Below are 22,447 nucleotides of genomic sequence, written 5' to 3'. Positions count from 1 at the left end.
GCTGCTGTGGAAGTGGGGTGAGCTTTTATGTTTCTTATATGAATGTGGCCAGCGCTGAGTCATGGAGTCTGTGTATTTCTTTCCCTCTATCCCTGAATCCCCTGACCTCTGTTTAAACTTCATGATATAATTTCCCTTTGGGGAACATATGGTGATGATGATAATAATCTATAGTAATAAAAGCGTAATATGCTAGTTAGGCCGGACATCCTTCCAAACATCCTTCCGGACGACCTTCTGGACGAAGCTGCGGTGGTGGGGGCCGAGGCAGAGGCGGCTGAGGTGGTGGCGGGGGCTGAGGCAGCCACTGTGGTAGTGGGGGCCGAGCCCCTTGCACGAATTTCATGCAGCAGGTCTCTAGTTTTAATAATAAGAAGTTTACCATGTACTAGGTGTTGTCATTAAGTGCTTTATGTCTATTCTCATTTACCCCTCCCCAATAATACTATGAAATAGACAACTACAATTATTATCCTCATTTTGAGAAGGAGGAGACTAAGATTCAGAGATTTTAAATAACTTGGCCAAAATCATACAACCAGTTTGTGGCAGAGCTGGGAAGGTCAAGATTCTCTCCAAAGCTGGCTGATTGTATGCTGAGCACCATGTAAGAATGGTTCTTCCTCTACTTCTCTCTTCTTGTGCTTTCTCAAGTCTGTCTATAACTCTGTATCCTTTTTCCCAGCCTCCCTTTATTAACATAGACCCCATTGCTTAGGGTTTCTGTTATTGCCACAGGCTGGAGCAAAATGCCCAAGAAGGTCCTGAGCTTGAGCAGGCTTCTGGCTCCCTTTCCCCTGGCCTGCCTCAGTAACAGCCTGCCCTTGACCATCTCCCAGTGCCCTCTTTTTTCCCTCCCTTGGGAAGCCTTGATTGTCAGCTTCATCCACTTCTGGCCACCTTCCCTAACCCCGGGGGCTCCCACTAAATGGTGGGTAAAGTGCTGGAAGCTTTGGAGCAGGAGGGCTTGAAGTGCAAATGACAAATGAGATGAATTTAATAACAATCCAGCTCAGCTGAAGTTCACCTCTGACTTGTGACAAGCTTCCACCTTCTCTCTGAAGTCATGTTTCTCTCTGCATTTCTCCCCGCTTTGAGGAGCAGGAGACAACGTACAGTTAGGAGTCTTGAATCCTTTTGAACTTTTAATGTCCTCTGACTAATCTTGTTGATACTGGGGTTTTGGTCTCTTCTTCAAGAAAAATGAGAATGAGATTCCATTGGCCCCTGATGGTGGCACTGGCCACAGCATGAGGGTTGGGGCTGTCTTTGACCTGACCCAGAAAAGCACCCAAGTGTCTCAGGAGATTAGGGCTATTCCCCCTACCCCAAACCTGCATCCCACAAGGATCCAGGTGCTCCCCATTGTGAGCTTTAGCAGATGTACAATTAACAAAAGCATGCTGATGAATTTACTTACGGACCGTGTGTCAATAAGTCCCTTTTGGATAAGAGTCCAACCAAATAGATAAGCTTTCAAAGCCATAATTATTCTGGCCCATATATATTAGTTCTATTGACTCTATTTTCAGAAAAATGTTAATACTGACTTTCATCACCAGAAGCTGCTTTTATCCTTATGTCTGTTCCTAAGCTATATCAGTTTGTCATCATCTTTCATCATGTGCTAAGCACAAGTAGGAGTTGAAGCATCTTTTCTCTCATACTATAAAAATTGCTGCCCTGCTGGGGCATTTAAAATCCAAATTATACAGCCAGCCACCTTCACAACAGTGAAAGTGGTTAGTGGGGGAGGTGGGGATGGTCAGGATCCTTTTTTCAGAGTTCAACAACTGCTCCTGGAGACCTGGAATTGTCCTCCCTGAGGGCATTTGTGAAGGTTAATGGCCACCCAGGAAAAGTTGGCTGTGTGTATCATGGCATGATCTGGAGTCAGCCTCCCTTCCTGGCTCTTGCTGTGGCACCTGAGGTGCCATATCTTAGGTCTGTGTAGATGCTGAAGTGATATGGTTGCATTTATCTGAATAAGAGGCGCCTTCAAAAAGGTGGTGAGTAATGAGGGAGGTAGTGGAACCCAGTGGAAGGAACACAGACCTTGGTAACGTCCTTTTGGCATTTGACCATTTCTGAGCTTTGTTTCCTTATCTTAAGAGGGTTGGTATGTCCCTCTTAAGATTTTAGTGTAGATCAAATGTGATTATATATAAAGTACCTAACATTTGGGATTGGCACAGTCAGGTCAATGGATGGTCAGTAAATGTCAACTATTATTTTCAGTAAGGGGGTAGCTGCTTCTAGGGTTTAATTTAGGGCTCTGTCAGACACACTCCTGTCCCAAAATCTTGCCCTGGCAGTCTGTCTCTATTACAGCATCTATCATCCTACCATTAGAGATTCGTTCATTCTCTTGGATCTTGAAGCCTTTGATATTTAAGAATTTCTTATACAGATACAAGCGCAAGGAAGTGTGACATAGTAAGCTGTTGTCAGCTAACACCTTAGCTGGGATTTCTTGCAGTCAGCTGAGAGGAAATTGGTATTTGGAGTGATGGTGTCAGGGAGAAGAGAGGGCTGAGGATTTCAGCATGGAAGGGAGCCTCCCCTAAGAAGCCAGCTGAGAGGGCACCAAAGCATGGGATTTACTTCAGAGCTGACCAAGGGCTGTCTGGCTTCTCTCACCTCTTGGTCCTTCTCTCCTGTTCAAGACACTGCCCAGGCAGAGAGAGGCTAGTCTTGCTTTTTCTTTTCTTTGAGACTGTGGTTTCTCACTTGGTCCATGAAAACCCTCTCTTGGCAAGGGGGCTGTGCTGATAGACATGCTAAGTTAATCTCATGGCCCTCACTTCATTTCCTCAGTATCTAGGGTACAGCCATTAGGACACATGACACAGAAGTGAGTCAGAAATGATGCCTGGGCTTTGGAGCCAGGCAGTCCTGACCTTAAATCTCTGTTCTGCTTTACCCAGCAGTGTGATTTTTCACAGACCCCATATCCATACTCATCTGTAAAATGGGTATAAATGTATGTGCATCACAGATGAAACTTGGACGAGTTGTGAGCACAGAAGGCACTTTAGCCCAGTGCTGGGCATATGGTAAGGGCTTAGTAAATGGTAGCTGCTGTTACCATTACAAGCTCATCCCTATGATGTTGCTTTTCCTCAAAACCTATTATGGAATTCCTTTCTTGAACTGACTAATTTATGGTATATTCATATGACTGAACCTCTGTCAGTGCTTGCCAGATGTGATTTGGGCAAACAGTCCAAAGCCAGATTTGGTGATCAGACAGGGGAGCATCAGTTTTGTAATACACCCACTAAAAACTGAGGTATGCTGTAAAATAATGATAGACTGTGTGTGTGTGTGTGTGTACGAGTAGCTGTGGCTTAACATCTGGCTCAAAAGTGATAGCAAGAGGAAATAGAAAAAACACACATTTTGAGCAGTGACAGGATTGTTGCAAAAAATGTGTGGCCACAGACTTGAAGCATGTGGCTCAGTGTTTCATGATTCTCCTAACCCTCCTTCTTGAACCTACTCTGATAACCTTATTTTAAAAATCTAGAAAAAAAAGGGCTCTGGATACTTAATGGACAAGGTGGTCTTTTTCTGGAATGTGTGGCTAGGACCTGGCTTCCAGCAGACTCAGCTAATTTGGGTTTGTCTTAGTCCAAGGCATCCAAAAGACATATCTGCTTGTGAGAGGGGAAGGAGGCATTCCTTCCTTCCTTTGTTCTGTGATTACAAACTAAGCCCTTTGCTAAGCATGGAGGATATAGTGGTGAAAGAGGCTGACAGAGTCTGTCCTCAGAAACTCAGCTGTTGGAAGCTTGATATCCATGCCCTCAGAATGCAGGGTGCCACATGCCAGTCTGTCTGCTCTTTAGTATGACAAGCACATTTTCTTTCCTGTTCCTAGTTTTCTTTGAGCTCAGATTTGTGCAAACTTCAGGTTGAAGGGGTAGGTGGGGTTTGTGGGGCCAGGCTGCCTAGGTGACCACAACCTAAACCTGATCTGCCTAAATGATGCCATATGGTGTAGTCTCTGTTGGATATCATAGCACAGACTCATCTAATCTGGAAACTATGACTACCTTTATAAGTAATAAGAATAACAGCTACTGTGTACACAGGGCTAATGGTTTACAAGGTAGTACTTCATCTGATATACGAGCTAATGTTGTTATTATCTCCACATCATAAATGTGGAAACTGATGCTTAGAAAGTTAAGTAACTTTCCTGATGTCACAAGAAACTGGGATTTGAACTTTAGGTGATCTGATGCTGAGCTTGAGTTCTTAACTATTATGCTATAGTGAGTGCCTCTCTTTACTTATGACATATTTTGAAAGGCTCTTCTTGCCCAAGGTAGTTTCCTTACCAGTTCTTAATAAGATCTAAAATCCTGCCATCTGAATTTCATGCCTTTATTTCTTGTTAAAATGTGAAATCCTTAGGCTTTACATTGTTATCATCAACACCTTAACATCTTAACCTTTCCTCTGACATTGAATTAAAGATGGGATCTGAGAGACCCAGGCAGGTGGGGATGCATATCTGGAGCTGGGGCACTGCTTGAAAGGGATGCATTGTTACCTCCCAATTTAAGGTTAGAATTGTTGGAAACAAAAAATGAAATCTATGTAAAGTAACTAGCACAGTTTTGGGTTCATAAGAGGAATCCATTAAAAATACTTATTATTAGTGGAAGAATTGGGAGGTGTAGGAAAAGTGATCATGGGGGAGGTGGGAGGGCTGAAATAACATCCCTGTGTGCTAGTGTGGGTTCCTCCTTGCCCTCCCAAATGTAATTTCCCAGAGCTCTGAACCCTCTGGTTCCAATTTCCTGAGGCATTATAGCTTTTATGCAAGAACAGGTTTAAAAATGGGACAGGAAGGCTGGGAAGGAGCAAAATGAATAATACTTTGTATTTATCTTGCATCTTTGTCTCCTGAGCTCAAAGTACTCCATTGACACCATTTCATTAGTCCTCCATGCTCTCCATGGGGTGGAAGGAAACAGGTTTTATGAAGAGATTTCCAACCTGGGCTTCTTCCTCCCTCAGGCCAATTGGACTACCAGCTTCTCACTTGTACCTCTTACACATGGGTTGGAATGTCCCAAGTGATCATTTATGCCCTGTAGGCATCCTAGGGAATTACCAGGTCCTTTCTGTGCCATGCTAGGCTGCTTAGGAATCAATTGGGCCTCAGCTGCCAGCTTTTGTACATCTGGGGTGGCCATTTGAGCCTTATCTCCTGTTCATATATGTTTTTTTCCTTTTTATAAATATATATATTTAAATTGTAAGAGTAATAGATATGAATTTTATTTATTTTAATTTTTAAAAAATGTATTTTTATTGATTTCAGAGAGGAAAGGAGAGGGAGAATGAGATAGAAACATTAATGATGAGAGAGAATCATCGATCAGCTGCCTCCTGCACTCCCCACACTGGGGATCGAGCCCGCAACCACGGCATGTGCCCTTTACCAGAATCAAATCCGGGGCCCTTCATTTCGCAGGCCGACACTCCATCCACTGAGCCAAACCAGCCAGGGCATAGATATGAATTTTTAACATCCAACAGTGTATAGTAGCATATCAGGTAAAAAGTAAAAAGGCGCTTATTGTCTCTTTTTCCCAACCTCTGTTCCCAGTAAGTTTCCTTAACCCCCTGGAGATATTATGGAACTTTGTGGACTTTTTCTGTATGCATGTATAAAAATGCTGTATACACGCAACACATACTCTGTTCATTTAACCGTATTGTTTCACTTATATTGATTGGTTCTGAGGCTAACCTCGTGAAAGGTCCAAACATGGCCGGAGAGGGGAGGAGGAGCATAGAGGGAGAGAGTACCATCCTAGGCCATTTTCTTTCTGCTTGCCTGGTGCTTACCTGTGGTTGGTCATGCTCTGTTTTTTTTCTCTGAAGGAGTTTGCGCTGACCAATCCAGAGAAGAGCACCACCAAAGAAACAGCGAGAAAGGAAACCACAGCAGAGGAGGAGCTGGACCCTGAAGTCCTGGAGGTGTTTCACCCAAGCCCTGAGTGGCAGGCCCTTCGGCCAGGTACTAAGCCCGCCCTACCCCCATGAAACACTCTAAATTCAAATTGTATATGTCCTTTGTCCCCACAGGGCTCCTTTGAAGGAGCAGCCACTCTTTGGCCCGCTGGAGGGGAACAGTGTGGTCCATCACAGTGGTGGCTGCTGCTGCTGGGCTCAGGGACCTTCATTTTCCAGCAGAACAGAGATTTCAGCCTCTAAGTGCCCTGGAAGGAAGGCAGGTGGTGGGTGGCCAAGCTTTCTGAGCAAGTGATTGAAAACGTTCTTTCCTTGCACTTCTGAAGCACAGGAGAGGCAGTGACATGTGCCTTGCTCTGCAAATGCTATTTTGGGCTCTTCTGCTCGGCTCAGTGCTGCTGAAATATTGTTCACAGGAGAGTCCTGAGCATTGGTGCAGGGCAGGAGTGTTCTTTTGCGAAAGGAACCTGTGCCAAGAAACAGGGGCTGATCCTGGCCTGGTTTTTAAATGGGGCGTCCTCAGAAAGAACAACTTTCTAACCCTTTTTTGAGTCCAGCCCAAGGTTTAAAATAATAATGAAAGCCCTGGCTGGTGTGGCTCAGTTGGTTGGATCTCATTCCATACAATGAAATGTCACGATTTTGATTCCCTATCAGGGCACATACCTAGGTTGTAGGTTTGATCCCCGCCTTGGTTAGGGCTCATGCGGGAGGCAGCCAATCAAATGTTTCTGTCTCTCTCTTCCCCTCCCTCCCTCCCTTTCCCTTCCCCTCTCTCTAAAAATCAATGAAAATGTCCTCAGGTGAGGATTAAAAAAAAAAAAGATAATAATAATAATGAAAGTAGCCAGCAATTGTGTTTATCATATTCAGGTACTGTGTTAGGTGCTTCATGTGTATAATCTTGTTCCATCTTCACATAATAGGACCTATTATTTTCCTATAAAAGCATTGAGGCTCAGAGAGGTTATGTAATTTGACCTGTGTTATTCAGCTAACTTGTCCTATGTCATTGATCCTATAGCCTGGACCTACCTTCTTCCCATTTGTCCTAGTCCCAACTGTCCTTGTTCCACCATGATGACACTTGGGCCTGTTCTGAGGAGTAGGTGTTTGCATTCTGCACTGTGGCAAGGTAGATGGTAAGTCCTGGCAGCTGCCACAGTGTAGTTGCATCAGTTCCTTGCTGATATTCATCACCATATCCTCCCTGCCTCCATTGCTGCTGTGTTGGCGGGGACAGCATTTGCTGTGCCAGCCAACTTTCTGGTGATAATATCACTCCTGCTGGGCTTGCATAGGAGTAGTTGATGCCACAGAAGAGTGATGAAGCACCAAGAAAGCCAAGTAGGAACTAATGGTGTTAGTAGAGGGAAGTTTTAGGAACAGAAGTACTGGGTTCAGCAGACCCAACCTCTGACTGCCCTCCCCTAGCTTCCTTGAGAACTGAGCCCCCTGGTCCTTGAAGACTCAAACTAGAGTTGTTTTCATGGGTAAGGAGTAGAAGATGTGGGCTGTATCTACTAGTTTTATGTGATTAAAAGTGCTTGTACCACTTCAACCAGGCAAGTGCCTGGAGCAGATGGAGATCAGTATCCTGTGGCTCCCACTCCTGCCCTCTCTAATTTTGTGGCACCTTCAAGGCCTGGTCTGCATTGCAGAACAAGCCTGAAAATTCTGACCCAGGGCCCCTGCCCAGTCTTTTGGCCAGTGGTGCTACTGTTAATGGCTAAATATAGAGCCCTCTCTGTAGCCTTGGGGATGGAGAACCAGGGCTTGTATGACAAGGGCAGGCTGAGGGCTCTGAGTGCCTCCTGGAGAATTAGAGTGGAGCATTGATTTTTACATCTAACTTGATGCCCCATTGACATCTCTCTCTGTTTTCTAGTTTCTCAAGAGCCCTTTGTAAATTATTCTGCCTCAGATTTTCCCTAGAAGCTGTCCCAAAGGCTGGTGTGTTTTGTTGAACATAGACACTTAGGCACTACAACCCAGGGGGCAAAGCAACTCTGGTTTCAGTAGTGTCTGCCCCATCTTAAGAGTATTATTCTGAGTCTGGTGCTAGAAAGTCTGATTAATGGAGATAGATAAGACTCTCTTAGGCCCTGGTATAGGATTGAGGTGTTCTGTGTGTATATTGAGAAGGTTTTGCATGTATGTTTGTTGATAGGAAATTGACTTCTTTTTTTTTTTAAATTAAATCTTTATTGTTCAGATTATTACAGTTGTTCCTCTCCCCCCCCCCGCCCTTAGCTCCCTTCCACCCAGTTCCCACCCCACCGTCTGCTCTTACCCCCCCCCCACTCTGTCCTCATCCATAGGTGTACGATTTTTGTCCAGTCTCTTCCCACACTCCACACCCCTTTCCCCCCGCAAGAATCGTCAGTCCACTCCCTTTCTATGCCCCTGATTCTATTATATTCACCAGTTTATTCTGTCCATCAGATTATTTATTCACTTGATTTTTAGATTCACTTGTTGATAGATGTGTATTTGTTGTTCATAATTTGTATCTTTACCTTTTTCTTCTCCTTCCTCTTCTTAAAGGATACCTTTCAGCATTTCATATAATCCTGGTTTGGTGGTGATGAACTCCTTTAGCTTTTTCTTATCTGTGAAGCTCTTTTTTTTCCTTAAATAAGTCATTATTTATTTATTTATTTGTTATTTTATTTTTATATATTTTATTGATTTTTTTACAGAGAAGTAGGGAGAGGGGATAGAGAGTTAGAAACATCGATGAGAGAGAAACAACGATCAGCTGCCTCTTGCACAACTCCTACAGGGGATGTGCCCGCAACCAAGGTACATGCCCTTGGCCGGAATCGAACCCGGGATTTTCAATCCGCAGGCCGACGCTCTATCCACTGAGCCAAACCAGTTAGGGTGAAGCTCTTTATCTGACCTTCAATTCTGAATGATAGCTTTGCTGGGTAAAGTAACCTTGTAGGTTCTTGCTATTCATCACTTTGAATACTTCTTGCCATTCCCTTTTGGCCTGCATAGTTTCTGTTGAGAAATCAGCTGACAATTGTATGGGTACTCCCTTGTAGGTAACTGACCATTTTTCTCTTGCTGCTTTTAAGATTCTTTCTTTGTGCCGGAACCAGTTTGGCTCAGTGGATAGAGCGTCAGCCTGCGGACTCAAGGGTCCCGGGTTCGATTCCAGTCAAGGGCATGTACCTTGGTTGTGGGCACATCCCCAATGGGGGGCGTGCAGGAGGCAGCTGATCGATGCTTCTTTCTCATCGATGTTTCTAGCTCTCCCTCTCCCTTCCTCTCTGTAAAAAAATCAATAAAATAAAAAAATAAAAAAGATTCTTTCTTTGTCTTTTGCTCTTGGCATTTTAATTATGATGTGTTTTGGTGTGGTCCTCTTTGGATTCCTTTTGTTTGGGGTTCTCTGCGCTTCCTGGACTTGTGAGTCTATTTCTTTCACCAGGTAGGGGAAGTTTTCTGTCATTATTTCTTCAAATAGGTTTTCAATATCTTGCTCTCTCTCTTCTTCTGCCACCCCCATAATTCGGATGTTGGTACGCTTGAAATTGTCCCAGAGGCTCCTTATATTATCTTCATATTTTTGGATTCTTTTTTCTTTTTGTTTTTCTGGTTGGGTGTTTTTTGCTTCTTCATGTTTCAAATCTTTGACTTGATTCTTGGGATCCTCTTGTCTGCTGTTGGATCTCTGTAAATTATTCTTTATTTCAGTCAGTGTATGCTTAATTTCTAGTTGGTCCTTTTTCATAACCTTGAGGGTCTTACTAGATTTCTTGAGGGTCTCACTAAATTTATCAGCAATTTCTAGAAAATTCTTGAAAAACCTTATAACCATAGTTTTGAACTGTATATCCAATAGTTTGCTTTCCTCCATTTCTGTCGTTTGTGACCTGTTTCTTTGTCTCCACATTTTTTATGCTTCCCTGTGTTGATAGAGTGGCTTTCTGTGCTAGGTGTCCTATAGGGCCCAGTGGCTCAGCCTCCCCAATTACCTGAGGTGGACACTCTTGGTGCACCCCTTTGTGGGTTTTGTGCACAATCTTGTTGTAGTTAAGCCTTGATTGTTGTAGGTATCACTGGGAGGAATTGACCTCCAGGCCAATTGGCTGTGAAGACCAACTGTGTCTACAATGGAAGAGCTGCTGTGCAGGAGACACCCTTATGGGGCAGGACTTGCTTCAGTGGGGCTTTGGTGCTCACTGAGTCTGCCCCCTCAGTGTGTCCTTTATGGATCTGAGGAGTTTGTAATCTGGATGGTCCCACTCTGACCACTGGGTACACTGGCTCTTGGATCTCCAAGAAGGTGCAAAGTCAGCCAGTGCCTGGGGCTACAGAGAGATCTGCAAATTCCTCCTCTTTGTATTGGGTTTGGAAGTGCTCAGACGAGGCCCAGCTGTGAAGCAAGGCAGGCTGGTGCTGGTGTGGCCTTGGGCCTTTTATTGATAGCTTTGGGGCTCCCTGACCCAGTTGCAGCTTGTTTGACAGATTTTAGGCTGAGAAAGGACAGGCCAGTCATATGCAAAAACCACTGTGCACAGCTGGGTGGGGTTGTAAATTGAGTAGGGCGGGGTCTCAGGGAATCTCCAGGGCAGAGCAAACAGCAGTGGCTGCCAGTCAGCCCTGCACCGGGGAGGTCCCAGTACAGGAACAATGACCCTTGCGAGCACCTCCGTCTGAAAGAAAGCCAACCCCACATTCCTGCCCCGATGCCAGGCAGTCCAGTTTCTCCCTGTATGTGTCTGGGTCCCCCCAAGTCTCGCCCAGCACTGGAGCTCAGAGCAAGTGGGAGCTTGTATTTCCCTCCCGATTAAAAAAGCGGCACACCCAGGTGCCAGCCCATTCTGCACCTCCTACCAGTCTCAATGCGCTTTCTTCTTTACCTCTCTAGTTGTAGTACTTCCACTCAGCCAGCTTTCCCTACTGATGTGGATGATAGTTGTTATGTATTTTAGTTGTAATTTTGATGTGGTTGTGGGAGGCAGCAAGTACAGGTGTTTACCTATGCCACCATCTTGGTTCTCTGAAGTGCTGATTTTAAATGGTAATTTTTCCATTAGTGCCACCCCTTCAACTTGATTGTTTTATTATATGCCAGTGACGGGACATGAGTATGTAGTCTTCCTGTCTTTTGTGCCTTAGATGGGGAAGAGAATTTCTGGTGAAGAGAGACTTCCCTCAAGAAATGCTCTCCCTCTCTCCCTCTACAGAGGTTTTCAAAAAAATATATTTTTATTGATTTCAGAGAGGAAGGAGGAGGGAGAGAGAGAGATAAACATCAGTGATGAGAGAGGCTCATTGATTGGCTGCCTCCTGCACTCCCCGCACTGGGGATCGAGCCCACAACCCGGGCATGTGCCCTTGACCAGAATTGAATTTGGGACCCTTCATCCACAGGCTGATGCTCTTATCCACCAAACCAAACCGGCTAGGGCTCTACCCACCAAACCAAACCGGCTAGATTTTTGATGAGGGAACAGAAGGGGTTAGCACAGCATTTCCTGCCAGAGTCAGGGACATGGCATAAGAAGATGGTGGTGTGTCTTTTGGGGATTTTTAAGAAAATGGTAAAGTGGCTAGCTTATGTTGAACCTAGTTTAGTATCATCTGTCTCTGAAGGGAGGATCTCATCTCTGTTGTCCCCAGGCCTCCAAGGAGGAGATACTAGGGTACGTGGTCTGGGCTCATTTGAAGGCAGATTTATAGTTATGTGTTGGAATACCAGGGGACCAACCCATGACTTCATGGGTCTTCCCACCAGGCCAGGTGGGAATTAGGCCCCAGCCACTCAGCCCTGGAGCAGCTGCAGGTCACTCTCCTGAAGTAAGCCTGCCTCTTTTATTACTGTCAGCATCCTCACTGTGAGCCTCTTGTTCCTGGAAGTGATTTTCTTCTCTCTCTCTCTCTCTCTCTCTCTCTCTCTCTCTCTCTCTCTCTCTCTCTCTTCTGGTTTATTTTGGGATCTGTCTCACCTTATGGAAGCACAGAAAGCATTTAAATGTGGATTCAGCATCAACTGTTCACAAGCAAGCAGAGGAAAGCTGTTTGCTGGCAAGTCCTGTGGGTTCTGGGCATGGAACTCAGGAGTTTGTCCTGGGACTGAGGACCCCTAAAACCTAGGACATTGTGTCTATGTACTTGTTATTATGAAAGCTGGTCACAGCCATGAATAGTGGGGCTTGTGCTCCCTGGGTATTTTCTGAGATCCTATTTTGTGCCAGACACTGTATTGGTAGCTGGAAATACAGATAATAGATCACATTTAGTAAGCATCAACTGTGCCAGGCATTCTTTGAGGGCAGGTGCTATAACCACCTTTATTTTTATAGACAAAACTGAATTTCAGGGAGGAGAACTGACTTAGCCAAATGACCAATAAATGGTAGAGTCAGAATTCAAACTTAGTTTTGTCTGACCCTAAGCTTGGGCTCCTAACCACTGTGCCATCTGTCTCTTTGGATAGCAAATGGGACATGCCCCTGCCTTCCAGCAGCTCATAGTCTCACAGAGGACACAGAGACAGAAAAAGGCACTGAAGTGTTTTTGGATGTTTTGGTGGAAGTGTCTCAGTAAGGGCACAAGGGAGGGGGAAGGCAAGGGCCTTCTATCTCTACCCTTGAGATCTTGCTGGAGCAGTGAGTCAAATTCTAGGATGATAAACTTCCACCCTCATCTTTAGTTCTCTATTTGAGCTGTGTGGTCTTGGTCAGGTTGATTGGAATCTTTGAACCGTAGTTTCCTCATCTGAAAATGGGGATGAAAATACCTACTTCACAAAGATGACGTAAGACTGAACAACATTAACATGTATAAAATGTTTCACACAGGGCCTGGCATATAGGAAATATTCAAGAAGTGGTTATAGTTGTCATTTGAAAAAATATACCTTTGCTGGCTCCCTTTCCTTGAAGACCTGAAGGAGAAGTGGAGGTGACAAGACAGCCTGGGCAAAGGGCTCCCTTGTCTTGCCCCATGTGGGCTCAGGGAAGCTCAAACCTAGGGTTTCTTATTGACCTGAGCTGACTTTCAGGAGGCCATGAGAGCCTCTGAAATATTAGCATTAGCACAAAGAGCTCTTTTGATGGGAGCACGCAGGAAGTCTGTGCAAGGACACGTTCATGTGAGGGGGTTAAAAAAAAAAGGGAAAAAAATCCAAATCATCAACTGATGAGAGCAATCCAAGAATTATAGAGCACCAGCCATCTGGTCAGATCATTTCAGATCTGCACAAGCAATGGGAGGGAATTGAATTGTATAAACCTCATTTATAGTAGACCAACTACTCTGTTTCAAGTATTTAAGAGAGGAGTCTGATTTCCTGAAGGCCCTAGACATCTGTCTGAAGGAGCACTTGTCTCTGTGAAGCCTTTAGTTCCTTGCAGCTTGGATGGGGCTGTGTGATTCTCTAATCCTCCAAAACCAACTGAATGTTCAACAATTCACTTCACTTCTGATACTATCTACCTGGACTTAGTGTCAGATCCCACAGTTTAATGGCTTAGTGCCCCATCTCTACTTCAGATGTGTCGAAAGTTCCAGGCCACTTGAACTTTTTTGATTGATCAGCTATAAATTAGGGGTCCCCACAACCCCCTTCTCAGGTTTGACAATTTGCTAGAACAGCTTGAAGAACTCAGGAAAAACACTTTACTGATTTATTGTAAGGGTACAACTCAGGAACAGCCAAATAGAAGAGATGTATAGGGTAAGATATGGGGAAAGAGATTCATAGCTTTCATGCCCTCTCTGGGCACACCACCCTCCCAGCACTTCTGTGTGTTCACCCAGCCGGAAGCTCTCTGACCTTATTCTTTAGGAGATTTTATGGAAGTTTCATTATATAGCTATGATTGATTAAACTATTGGCCATTGGTGATTGAACTTAATCTCCAGCCCCTCTCCCCTCCCTGGAGGTAAGGGGATGGGGCTAAAAGTTCCAGCCTTCTAATCATAGCTTGGTCTTTCTGGTGATCAGCTCCCACCTTAAAATTATTTAAAGGCCCCTCACCAAGAGTCATCTCATTGGCATAAACTTGGGAATTAAAAAAGATAACATTCAGGAAATTCCAAGGGTTTTAGGAACTCTGTGCCAGAAACCAGGGATGAAGATCAGATATATTTTTTATTATACCACAGGCTGCAGTTGAGGTAGTACTAAGGGGCAAAGCTCCCAGTACTCTCTGTTCCCTCCCCAGCTCTGTGGTTTGGAGGGAGGTGACCTTCCTTTTCTCTCCTGGTCTGGAGGGATCTTCTTATGGGTCATTTCATTCCCCAGGATGATCTACAAGAGTATGATCTGCTTTTGTTCTTCACACACAGGCACAGTCCCTCCCCAAGGCCCATGAGCAGTGGTGTTCATACCTAAGCTCCTGTGGCTCATCAGAGTGGTACAGTGAGACTTCTTGGCTGCCACCAGGAGGTAATCACCTGAGGGAAAGGTATAGGATGGGGCCTCTGTTGAATGATCTTTCACCCTGGCTCAAGTGCAGTGCTGGAAAAGTGTAGCAGGAGCTGGATAGAGGAAACAGCATGTCTTTTGTGTGTGTGTGTGTGTGTGTGTGTGTTGTGGGATAGTTTGTCTCCTCTCTTGAACACAAGTTGCTGTCTTCAGCAACTTTTTAGGATGAGATGTTCAACAGAGCTTATCATTGGTGCCTCTTCCTTCTGCACAATGCTTTCTTCACCAACTTTGAAGGCTTTCAAGTCTCCTGAGGATTCTCCAGTAACTTATTTGTTCTTTTCCTCTTATACTTCCGGCCCATTTCCCCCATTATTGCCACCTCCCCAGCCTTCGTTCATAATTCTCCACTCTGAGCATCTCCTTTGCTCCTTGGTAATATGAGTTAGTCAGGGGGAACTCTCTAGGGCAGTGATGGCAAACCTATGACACGCGTGTCAGAGGTGACATGAGAACTCATTTTTTTGGTTGATTTTTCTTTGTTAAATGGCATTTAAATATATAAAATAAATATCAAAATATAAGTCTTTGTTTTACTATGGTTGCAAATATCAAAAAATTTCTATATGTGACACGGCACCAGAGTTAAGTTAGGGTTTTTCAAAATGCTGACACGCCGAGCTCAAAAGGTTCGCCATCACTGGTTTAGATCTTTTTACTTCAGAGAGATCTCATTTCCCATATGTGGAATTCTCTCAGGATGGCTGACCACTGCCCTGTAGCAATCAAATCCCATACCCCACTGGGGGAACAGATGGAGGCCAGGGCAGGAAGGCCTGTGACCTCCTTGGCAGCCACTGCCAAGGCTGAGCCCACTTTGAGACTAGCTGGCCGAGCTCTGCACTGGCACCTGAGCATCTCTGTCTGGGGTTTGGCCTTCATTACAAGGATGGAGCAGGCCAGGGTCCAGTTTGCAATCTGTGGGCTTGAGTGGGAAGGGAGAGCAGCTGTTTGCCGTCTGCTTTCTAATAAGTATTTGTATGTTTAATCCTCTCCCTGGGCCCCTATCTTCTTCTTCCTCTGTTTCCTCCATCCACCTATTCTCTCTGAGGTTTAATAAAGAGTGTTTAGCAGAGTTGCATAGTTTCAGCTCTCAAAGATTGGATGCCCAAACTGGCTGAAATGAAAAACATTTCATTTCAGTCTGGAGTAGGAATAATGGAAAACTAGCTACCAAAACCAGTTTTAGCCTTCATACCTAGGGCTTGGCTTTAGTTTAGACAATCTATGAAGCCCTGACTTCCCTTCTTTCTCTAATATTGGCCTCATCCTGCTGGCTAAGACTGTCCAAGCTATCTCCAAGGATGGGACTATTTAGGGCTGAGACTAGCTCTCAAGGGCTGGACTGGAGCTGGAATGAGAGGTCCTTTTCTAGAACCTGTTCCATTCTTAGTTTTGTCACAGCACTGGAGGTAGGAACTAACCAGTAACTTAAGAGGAGATAATATTTGAGTAGGTAGAGAATAGGACAGGCATTAAACATGAGTGGAGGGGGAATGACATGAATAGAGACATAAAAGTGAGAATATATCTACTTGGCTGGAGAGGCAGGGATCTGTAGGGGAATAATGGGATGGTGGTAATGGGAAGTATAGAGGAGCCCTGGGAGGGAGGGGAGATGAGGAGAACTGACAAGGCAGTAGATCTAAAGATGTGAAAGTAAGTGTAAACTCTGAGTGAGTAGTTGAGTTCATTCAGGGGCTGTGCTATGAATGGGAGATGAAATGAAGAAAGACAATATAAACTCCAGGGTTTGAGAATAGTAGAAAGAGAGAACTAAAATGGTAATTTTAGAGATAGCCACATTAAAAAAACTTATTTATTTCATATTACATTTGTTGAACTCTTATAATGTTTCAGGTATAGTGCTTGATGCAGGAGATACCATGGTGGGAATTGACCGAGACTTGCCTATGTAGGCTTGTGGTGTAGGAGGACCCCCAGACAGGAATATAGCTCTGTGAGAACACAGAGGAGGGGCCTTGAAGGAAAGATTTCCCAGAGGTAGGGACATTGAAGCTGAGTAGAGAGAGATTTTGTGTATGTTGGAAGGCAGAGGGCAGACGAAGTGTTTGACATATTTGAATTCCAGCGAGGAGATAACTTATTAGGCAAAATTGTTTAGGTGGCAGATGCAAAGTGTTGGCCTTGTGAATATGTTGAGCCTTAGAAATTAGAAGCAGAGGCTAGAAGAAAACAAGGAAAAGTGTGAGAGATATAGAAGGAACTTAAGGAAGCTTTCATTAGATGTCTTCAGTTTTCTGAGCCAAGCCAAGGATGGGGCTTCTACCTTGGATGATGAAAGACAAGGATTCGATTGGGTGCTTGAAGAATGGAGATGTTAGGAAGAACCTTTGTGAGGAGGTGCTTAGATAATCAGGAGGTTAGAACTAACCATTGCCCAGCATCAGGAAGTGCCCAGTTGACATCTGACATTCTGACTTGGTGGTGGGCCAGGATCAGTGGGTTTGGTGACTTTCTAGAGCAATTTGATCCCTGGGCAGTGGATAGCTGGAGTGTGAGGAATGATGGATAGATCATTAAGGGATTGTCTTTGGAGATCTTGTCTGTCTGGCCTATGGGGCAAGCTGAGAGCTTTACTGGAAATTCCTATGAACCTGCTCCAGTCTTCCCTCTTCTGTAACAGGCAACGTCAAGACTCTTGGAGGCTCCTGCAATGCCCAGGGTCACAGAGGGGGTGATACCTCAGCAGTGACTGACTGATCTTCTAGGCCAGTGGTCGGCAAACTCATTACTCAACAGAGCCAAATATCAACAGTACAACGATTGAAATTTCTTTTGAGAGCCAAATTTTTTAAACTTAAAGTATATAGGTAGGTACATTGTTATTAACTTAATTAGGGTACTCCTAAGCTGGCCTTTGCTAAAAACATCCTCAGACTGATTGAGGTACATTCGCTGAGGTCGACCCCTTTCAACTCTCCCATCCTCAACTCATGCATGAATTGCACGTGCCTCCCCCGCACTGCGTATCCCTCCGCCCGCCTGCGCCATCTCCCGCCGACAACCCCCACTTCTTCTAACGCCAGTTCTTCAAAATAGACTCACCCAGGCTGAAAACCGACTTCTGCGCATGGGCCACGAAGTTTCAATCGCACTGGACATGCTCGCCCGCACATGGTATTTTGTGGAAGAGCCACACTAAAGGAGCCAAAGAGTGATTTGCCAACCACTGTTCTAGGCAGATTTGAAAAGAACTTGAATGAATCAGAGCTTATGTCAGGGATGGGCAAACTTTTTGACTCGAGGGCAACAATGGGTTCTTAAACTGGACCGGAGGGCCGGAACAAAAGCATGGATGGAGTGTTTGTGTGAACTAATATAAATTCAAAGTAAACATCATTACATAAAAGGGTACGGTCTTTTTTTTTTTTTTTTTTTTTTTTAGTTTTATTCATTTCAAACAGGCCGAATCCGGCCCGCGGGCCGTAGTTTGCCCACGGCTGGCTTATGTGCAGAGGGCTCTTTTGCAAGCCTTTTGTTGCTTGTGCTCTAATCCAGCTGATTATATTTCTGTTCATGTTAGGGTTTTGTTTTGTTAATGTTCATAAACTAATAGGTTGTTGATCTTGCCTTATTTTCTGTAATATGTTGGTTTAGGCAAACAAAGATTGAGCTGTATTTTAATTTCTTTAATTCGAGAATAGTGTTTCTGTTCTGTATAATGCAGTTGTTTGGAAAGAGAGAACTATTTCTTTGAATTAAAGTTTTCAGTTTTATCCCTCTATCTAAGCACCAGTTATCTGTGGCCATAATTAGTTTATCTGGGCGGAGATGCATTTTTATGGAATAGTAATATGGTGTATTTGTACGTTTTTCTTTTTGCCTAGGAAAAAAGAAAACTTTCTGTCTCCCACTCCAGAAGCCCCCTGAAAATCGCACCAACATCATCTTGTTTTTTCATCCTGGTTTTGCCAAGTCAGGCTTTTAGACAGAGGGCGAAGAGATTGTCTAATATCTCATGGTCAAGAATGACGGAGGCAGCCAGGAACTGTAGCCTAGCTGTTAGAGAAGGGAGGAAAACTAACATTTTTGGAGAAAGCACCTTGTGCTTGGTGCTTTGTGTACATTACTTAAGGGGGCTTCAAAGTGCTCCATAAAGGTCTCTTGGAGCTCATGGTTGGTCAGTGAAGGGGGGGCGGGGGGGCGTGGGGCGGCTCAGATCCCATTGCTTTTTCTAGGATTTCCTTTCTTCTGATGATAGAAACTATAGGCTCATTGATTGAAAGTAGTTATTTGAGGTCTAGGTGGGAACAAAACAATTTTGGGGGAAATTATTCAAGAGAATGCAGAATTATTCAAGCTGCCCTATCTTCATTTCCTAGATTAGATCTCAGGGTCTCAGGGATAGATCCAGGTTTCCCTAAACACAAAGGAGTAAGTAGTCCTGTGTACAGAGTAATTTGAGGGCTATAAACTGGCTTTAGATTCCCACTGGGTTAGACTGCAGATAGAGAGGCTGGAGGAATTGTTCTCTAAATACCATTCTCATTTTAACCTCCAATATTTGATCAAAATGGCTAGCTGAGAATACCTTGAGTCAGGTATAGAATGGTAGATTTCAAAGGGAAGCAGCTTTTTCTTGCACAAAGCTGGTAGTAATAAGGATAGCCAAATGAAATATTTGATTTACAGGAGCGCATCTTAGTGATGGGGTTGGGGTATGCTTGGCAGGGGTATGTGGGTGTGTGTGAAGGGAAGTTGGAAGAAGTAAGAGAAGACAAATCAAAGGAAGGCTGAGTCTTCACCTATTTGCTGGCATCATCTAACACTGCTTATGCATGTCAGTGAAAGTCTTGGTTCTGTAGTGACAGTTTGAACTGAATGTTCTTTCTCTCTCTCTTGCTCTCTGTTTTTCTCTCTCATTTTTATGCTCTCAGCTCTTCTCCCTTGTTGCCTCCCTTGCCCTCTTGCCTTCTTTCTTCCCTTGCTGTAATGGCCTTTACCTGCGGCTGAGTGGCAGGTTACAGGTATGGATAGACATGGAGGTGTATAGCTGGTGGAATATTTTCTCAATTCTGTCAACATCAAAAAAATTACTTCCAAGCCAGTTCTTTCAGCCACATATTTTGCTGATCAGTTAGAATGTGAGGAAAAACACATTAGCATTGCCAGAGAAGGGATTTGGGAAAAATCACGTCGGTGGAACTGAGTGATCTAAAGTCATAAGCATAAAAAACAAATCCTGGAGTGCAGCTGGAGTTCTTCCTGGCTTGTTTCCCACAGCCCTGTCCATTGACACACACCCCCTGTGCTACATGAATGAGTTATGTATCAACTTTGCCGAAGAGCCTAATGCTGAAGAGGAGGTACCGGCTTGTGTTGGCTCTCATTGGACGCTTCTAGGCATGACATAGAAAAGAAGTAACCTCAGTAGGGTGCATTTTTTTAAAAAAATATATTTTTTATTTATTTCAGAGAGAGAAAGGGAGAGAGAGGGAGAGAGAGAAAGAAACATCAGTGATGAGAGAGAATCTTTGATCAGCTGCTTCCTGCATGCCCCCTACTGGGGATTGAGCCCACAACCTGGGCCTGTGCCCTAACCAGGAATGGAACTGCAACCTCCTGGTACACAGGACTGCACTCAGCAAGCTGAGCCACACCTGCTGGGCTTTTTTTTCTGTTCTCTTCTTTCCGCTCCTGTCACCTCCGACCCTTTCCCTCCCCTCCCCTCCCCTTCTTTTTTTTTTTTCTTTTCTTTTTTGTCCTGTTACCACAGTGTCTCAATATACTAGCAACTCCCTTGGAAGAGAGTTCTCTTGATTTGAGCACAATTACATGCTCATATATTTCCCATCTGCCGGTACTAGTCAGGAGTGAGGTCTCAGGAGAACAACGACCTCATCTTTGTCCTTAGCCCAGGAAGGCATTTCTTGTCAAGAGAAAGAAATTTATGGATGTATAGTAGAACTTGGAAATTAAATCAAATTAAATTTGGTTAGTTTGTTTCCTTTGAAAAAAGACAAAATTCTAGAATACCCTTTCTTCAAAGAGGCGTGTCCTTTAGAGAGGGGATTGATGGAGGGCAGAATCCAGGCTGTATTTTGGCATCTGGTTGTTGTCACAGTTACTTGAAAATATAGACAATAGAGTGTTGTAGAGTCAGTCTACCTGGGTTCACACCTCAGCTCTGCCTTTTATAGGTGGGTAGTCTTGGGCAAATTACTTAATTCCACTAAGGTTTAATGAAATATCCTATAATAATAATATCTGTAAAATAGGGATAGTAATAATAACTACCTCAGAGGGTTATCCTAAGTAGTAAATAAGACAAGCATATAAAGTGTTTACTCTAGTGCCAGGTGCATAGTTATAGCTCAATAAATATTAGCCTCTGTTGTAATAAAAATGAGTGGATACCAGACAAACCTAAATTGAGGTATGATCTAAAGAATAATTGACCAGTACTCTTCAATTATGTCCAAGTCAAGAAAAACAAAGACTGAAGAGCTATCACAGATCGGAGGAAACTAAGGTGATGTGACAACTAAATGCATTGTGGTATCCTAGGTTAGGTTCTGGGACAGAAAGAAAGAATACTAAAGGAAAAACTGGTGAAATCTGAATAAAGTATTTAGTTTAGTTACCACTGTTGTACCAATGTTAATTTCTTAGTTTTAATAATTGTTTTATGGTTACATTAGATGTTAATATCAGGGAAAGCTGGGGGAAAGGCATATAGGAATTCTGGAGTCTTTTTTTAATCTTTTCTCTAAGTCTAAAATTATTTCAAGATTTAAAATTAAAATAAATGATTATCCCAGTGACCTGTTAAGTAAAGGAGAAACTGACCAGGGTAGAGCCGTGCATAGCAGATCACACCTGCCTCTGTCTCGCCTTTTGTGTCAGAGGGAGGGCTCTTACTAAGGGGCCCTAACGCCTGCCTCTTTAGCACCCACACAACTGCTGCATCCTGACTAGAGGTCAGTTTTAGGAAGATAATTGGTCAGTTAACTGTTCAGACACAGCCAGATCTGATCCTGCATTGGTGCTGTAGAGGGACTGGGAAGGAGGCCACTCATTTGGCAGGGCTGAATGGTCAGGGCACTTGTCCCTGTGCCTTGGAATATAAATGAGTTCTTTCTGTTTTATCCCTCTGTCTAAGCACCAATCACTATGGCAATATGTTTGCAGGTTGTGATGCTTACCCCTATGCTCATGCTTACTGTTTGATCATCCAGAAGAAAGAAAAATAAGTTCAAACCCAGCTCTACAATAATTTATCGTTTTCTTTCCTGTTTTAAGTGCCTTGCTTTTGCACAAAGCAGGTATTTTGCTTGTTCTTGGGTGCAGAAGGTACATGTGCTTTTCTTATGACTGATGTGGCCATCTCTGTTATGCCAATAGCATGGTTTGTAGAAGAAAGCCATTATTATCATTGGGAGAATGTGAATCTTGGAGTTTTTATTTTTGCATTGAAGTCAGCTGTCACAGGGGTCTGGGAAGCATAAAGTCTTTCATTCCAGCACACAACTCCCTTACAAGTATTTATCCTTGGACGACCATATTTTCTAAGTTAAAAAAAAATCAATGCTAAAAATTGTTCTTTGTATTCTAACTCAATGACTAAGGTATACTGCTTTTTGGTATTGATTTACGGATTTTATTGTCAAATCCTTGGGATGTGTGTGGATTACTCAATAGTGTGACGAATGGCTGGGCTCTGAATTATGTACTGTATTATGGGGAGTTCATAAACCATATTTCTCTATAGATTACTTTAGGCATAAGACTGGTGAACTGTCATTTCTCTTTTAGTCACATGTGACTAAAAAAGAAAAGGAGGGGAATGGTGGTATGAGGCAGAAGTGTTTGGCTCAAGATTAAACAGCAAACTACCTTTGAAGGCTTGTGAATGCAAAGGCTTGAAGTGGACAGACCTTGGGTATGGATTGGGAGGATTGGGACTACTGGGGCTAGAGGAGAGAGAGAGACTGCCTCAAATCATACCTTTGCTGCATCTTTGCTCAGGCTGTAGTA

The 22,447-nt window shown here is 43.8% G+C and overlaps 1 protein-coding gene across 2 annotated transcripts in view; it reads left to right on the top strand.

Moving 5' to 3' along the window:
• SIL1 (SIL1 nucleotide exchange factor) overlaps positions 1-22,447 on the top strand; it is a 228,135-nt gene that overhangs the window by 64,763 nt on the left and 140,925 nt on the right. For both annotated transcript variants that reach the window (XM_059698515.1, XM_059698514.1), the window contains exon 3: positions 5,905-6,040. In XM_059698515.1, the coding sequence (XP_059554498.1) occupies positions 5,905-6,040 (136 nt within the window). The remainder of the gene's footprint in view (positions 1-5,904; positions 6,041-22,447) is intronic.

Source organism: Myotis daubentonii, chromosome 5, assembly GCF_963259705.1.
Source record: "Myotis daubentonii chromosome 5, mMyoDau2.1, whole genome shotgun sequence".
Taxonomy (NCBI): domain Eukaryota; kingdom Metazoa; phylum Chordata; class Mammalia; order Chiroptera; family Vespertilionidae; genus Myotis; species Myotis daubentonii.
The sequence above is the reverse complement of the archived record's forward strand: the minus strand, read 5'-3'. Positions and strand labels throughout refer to the sequence as shown.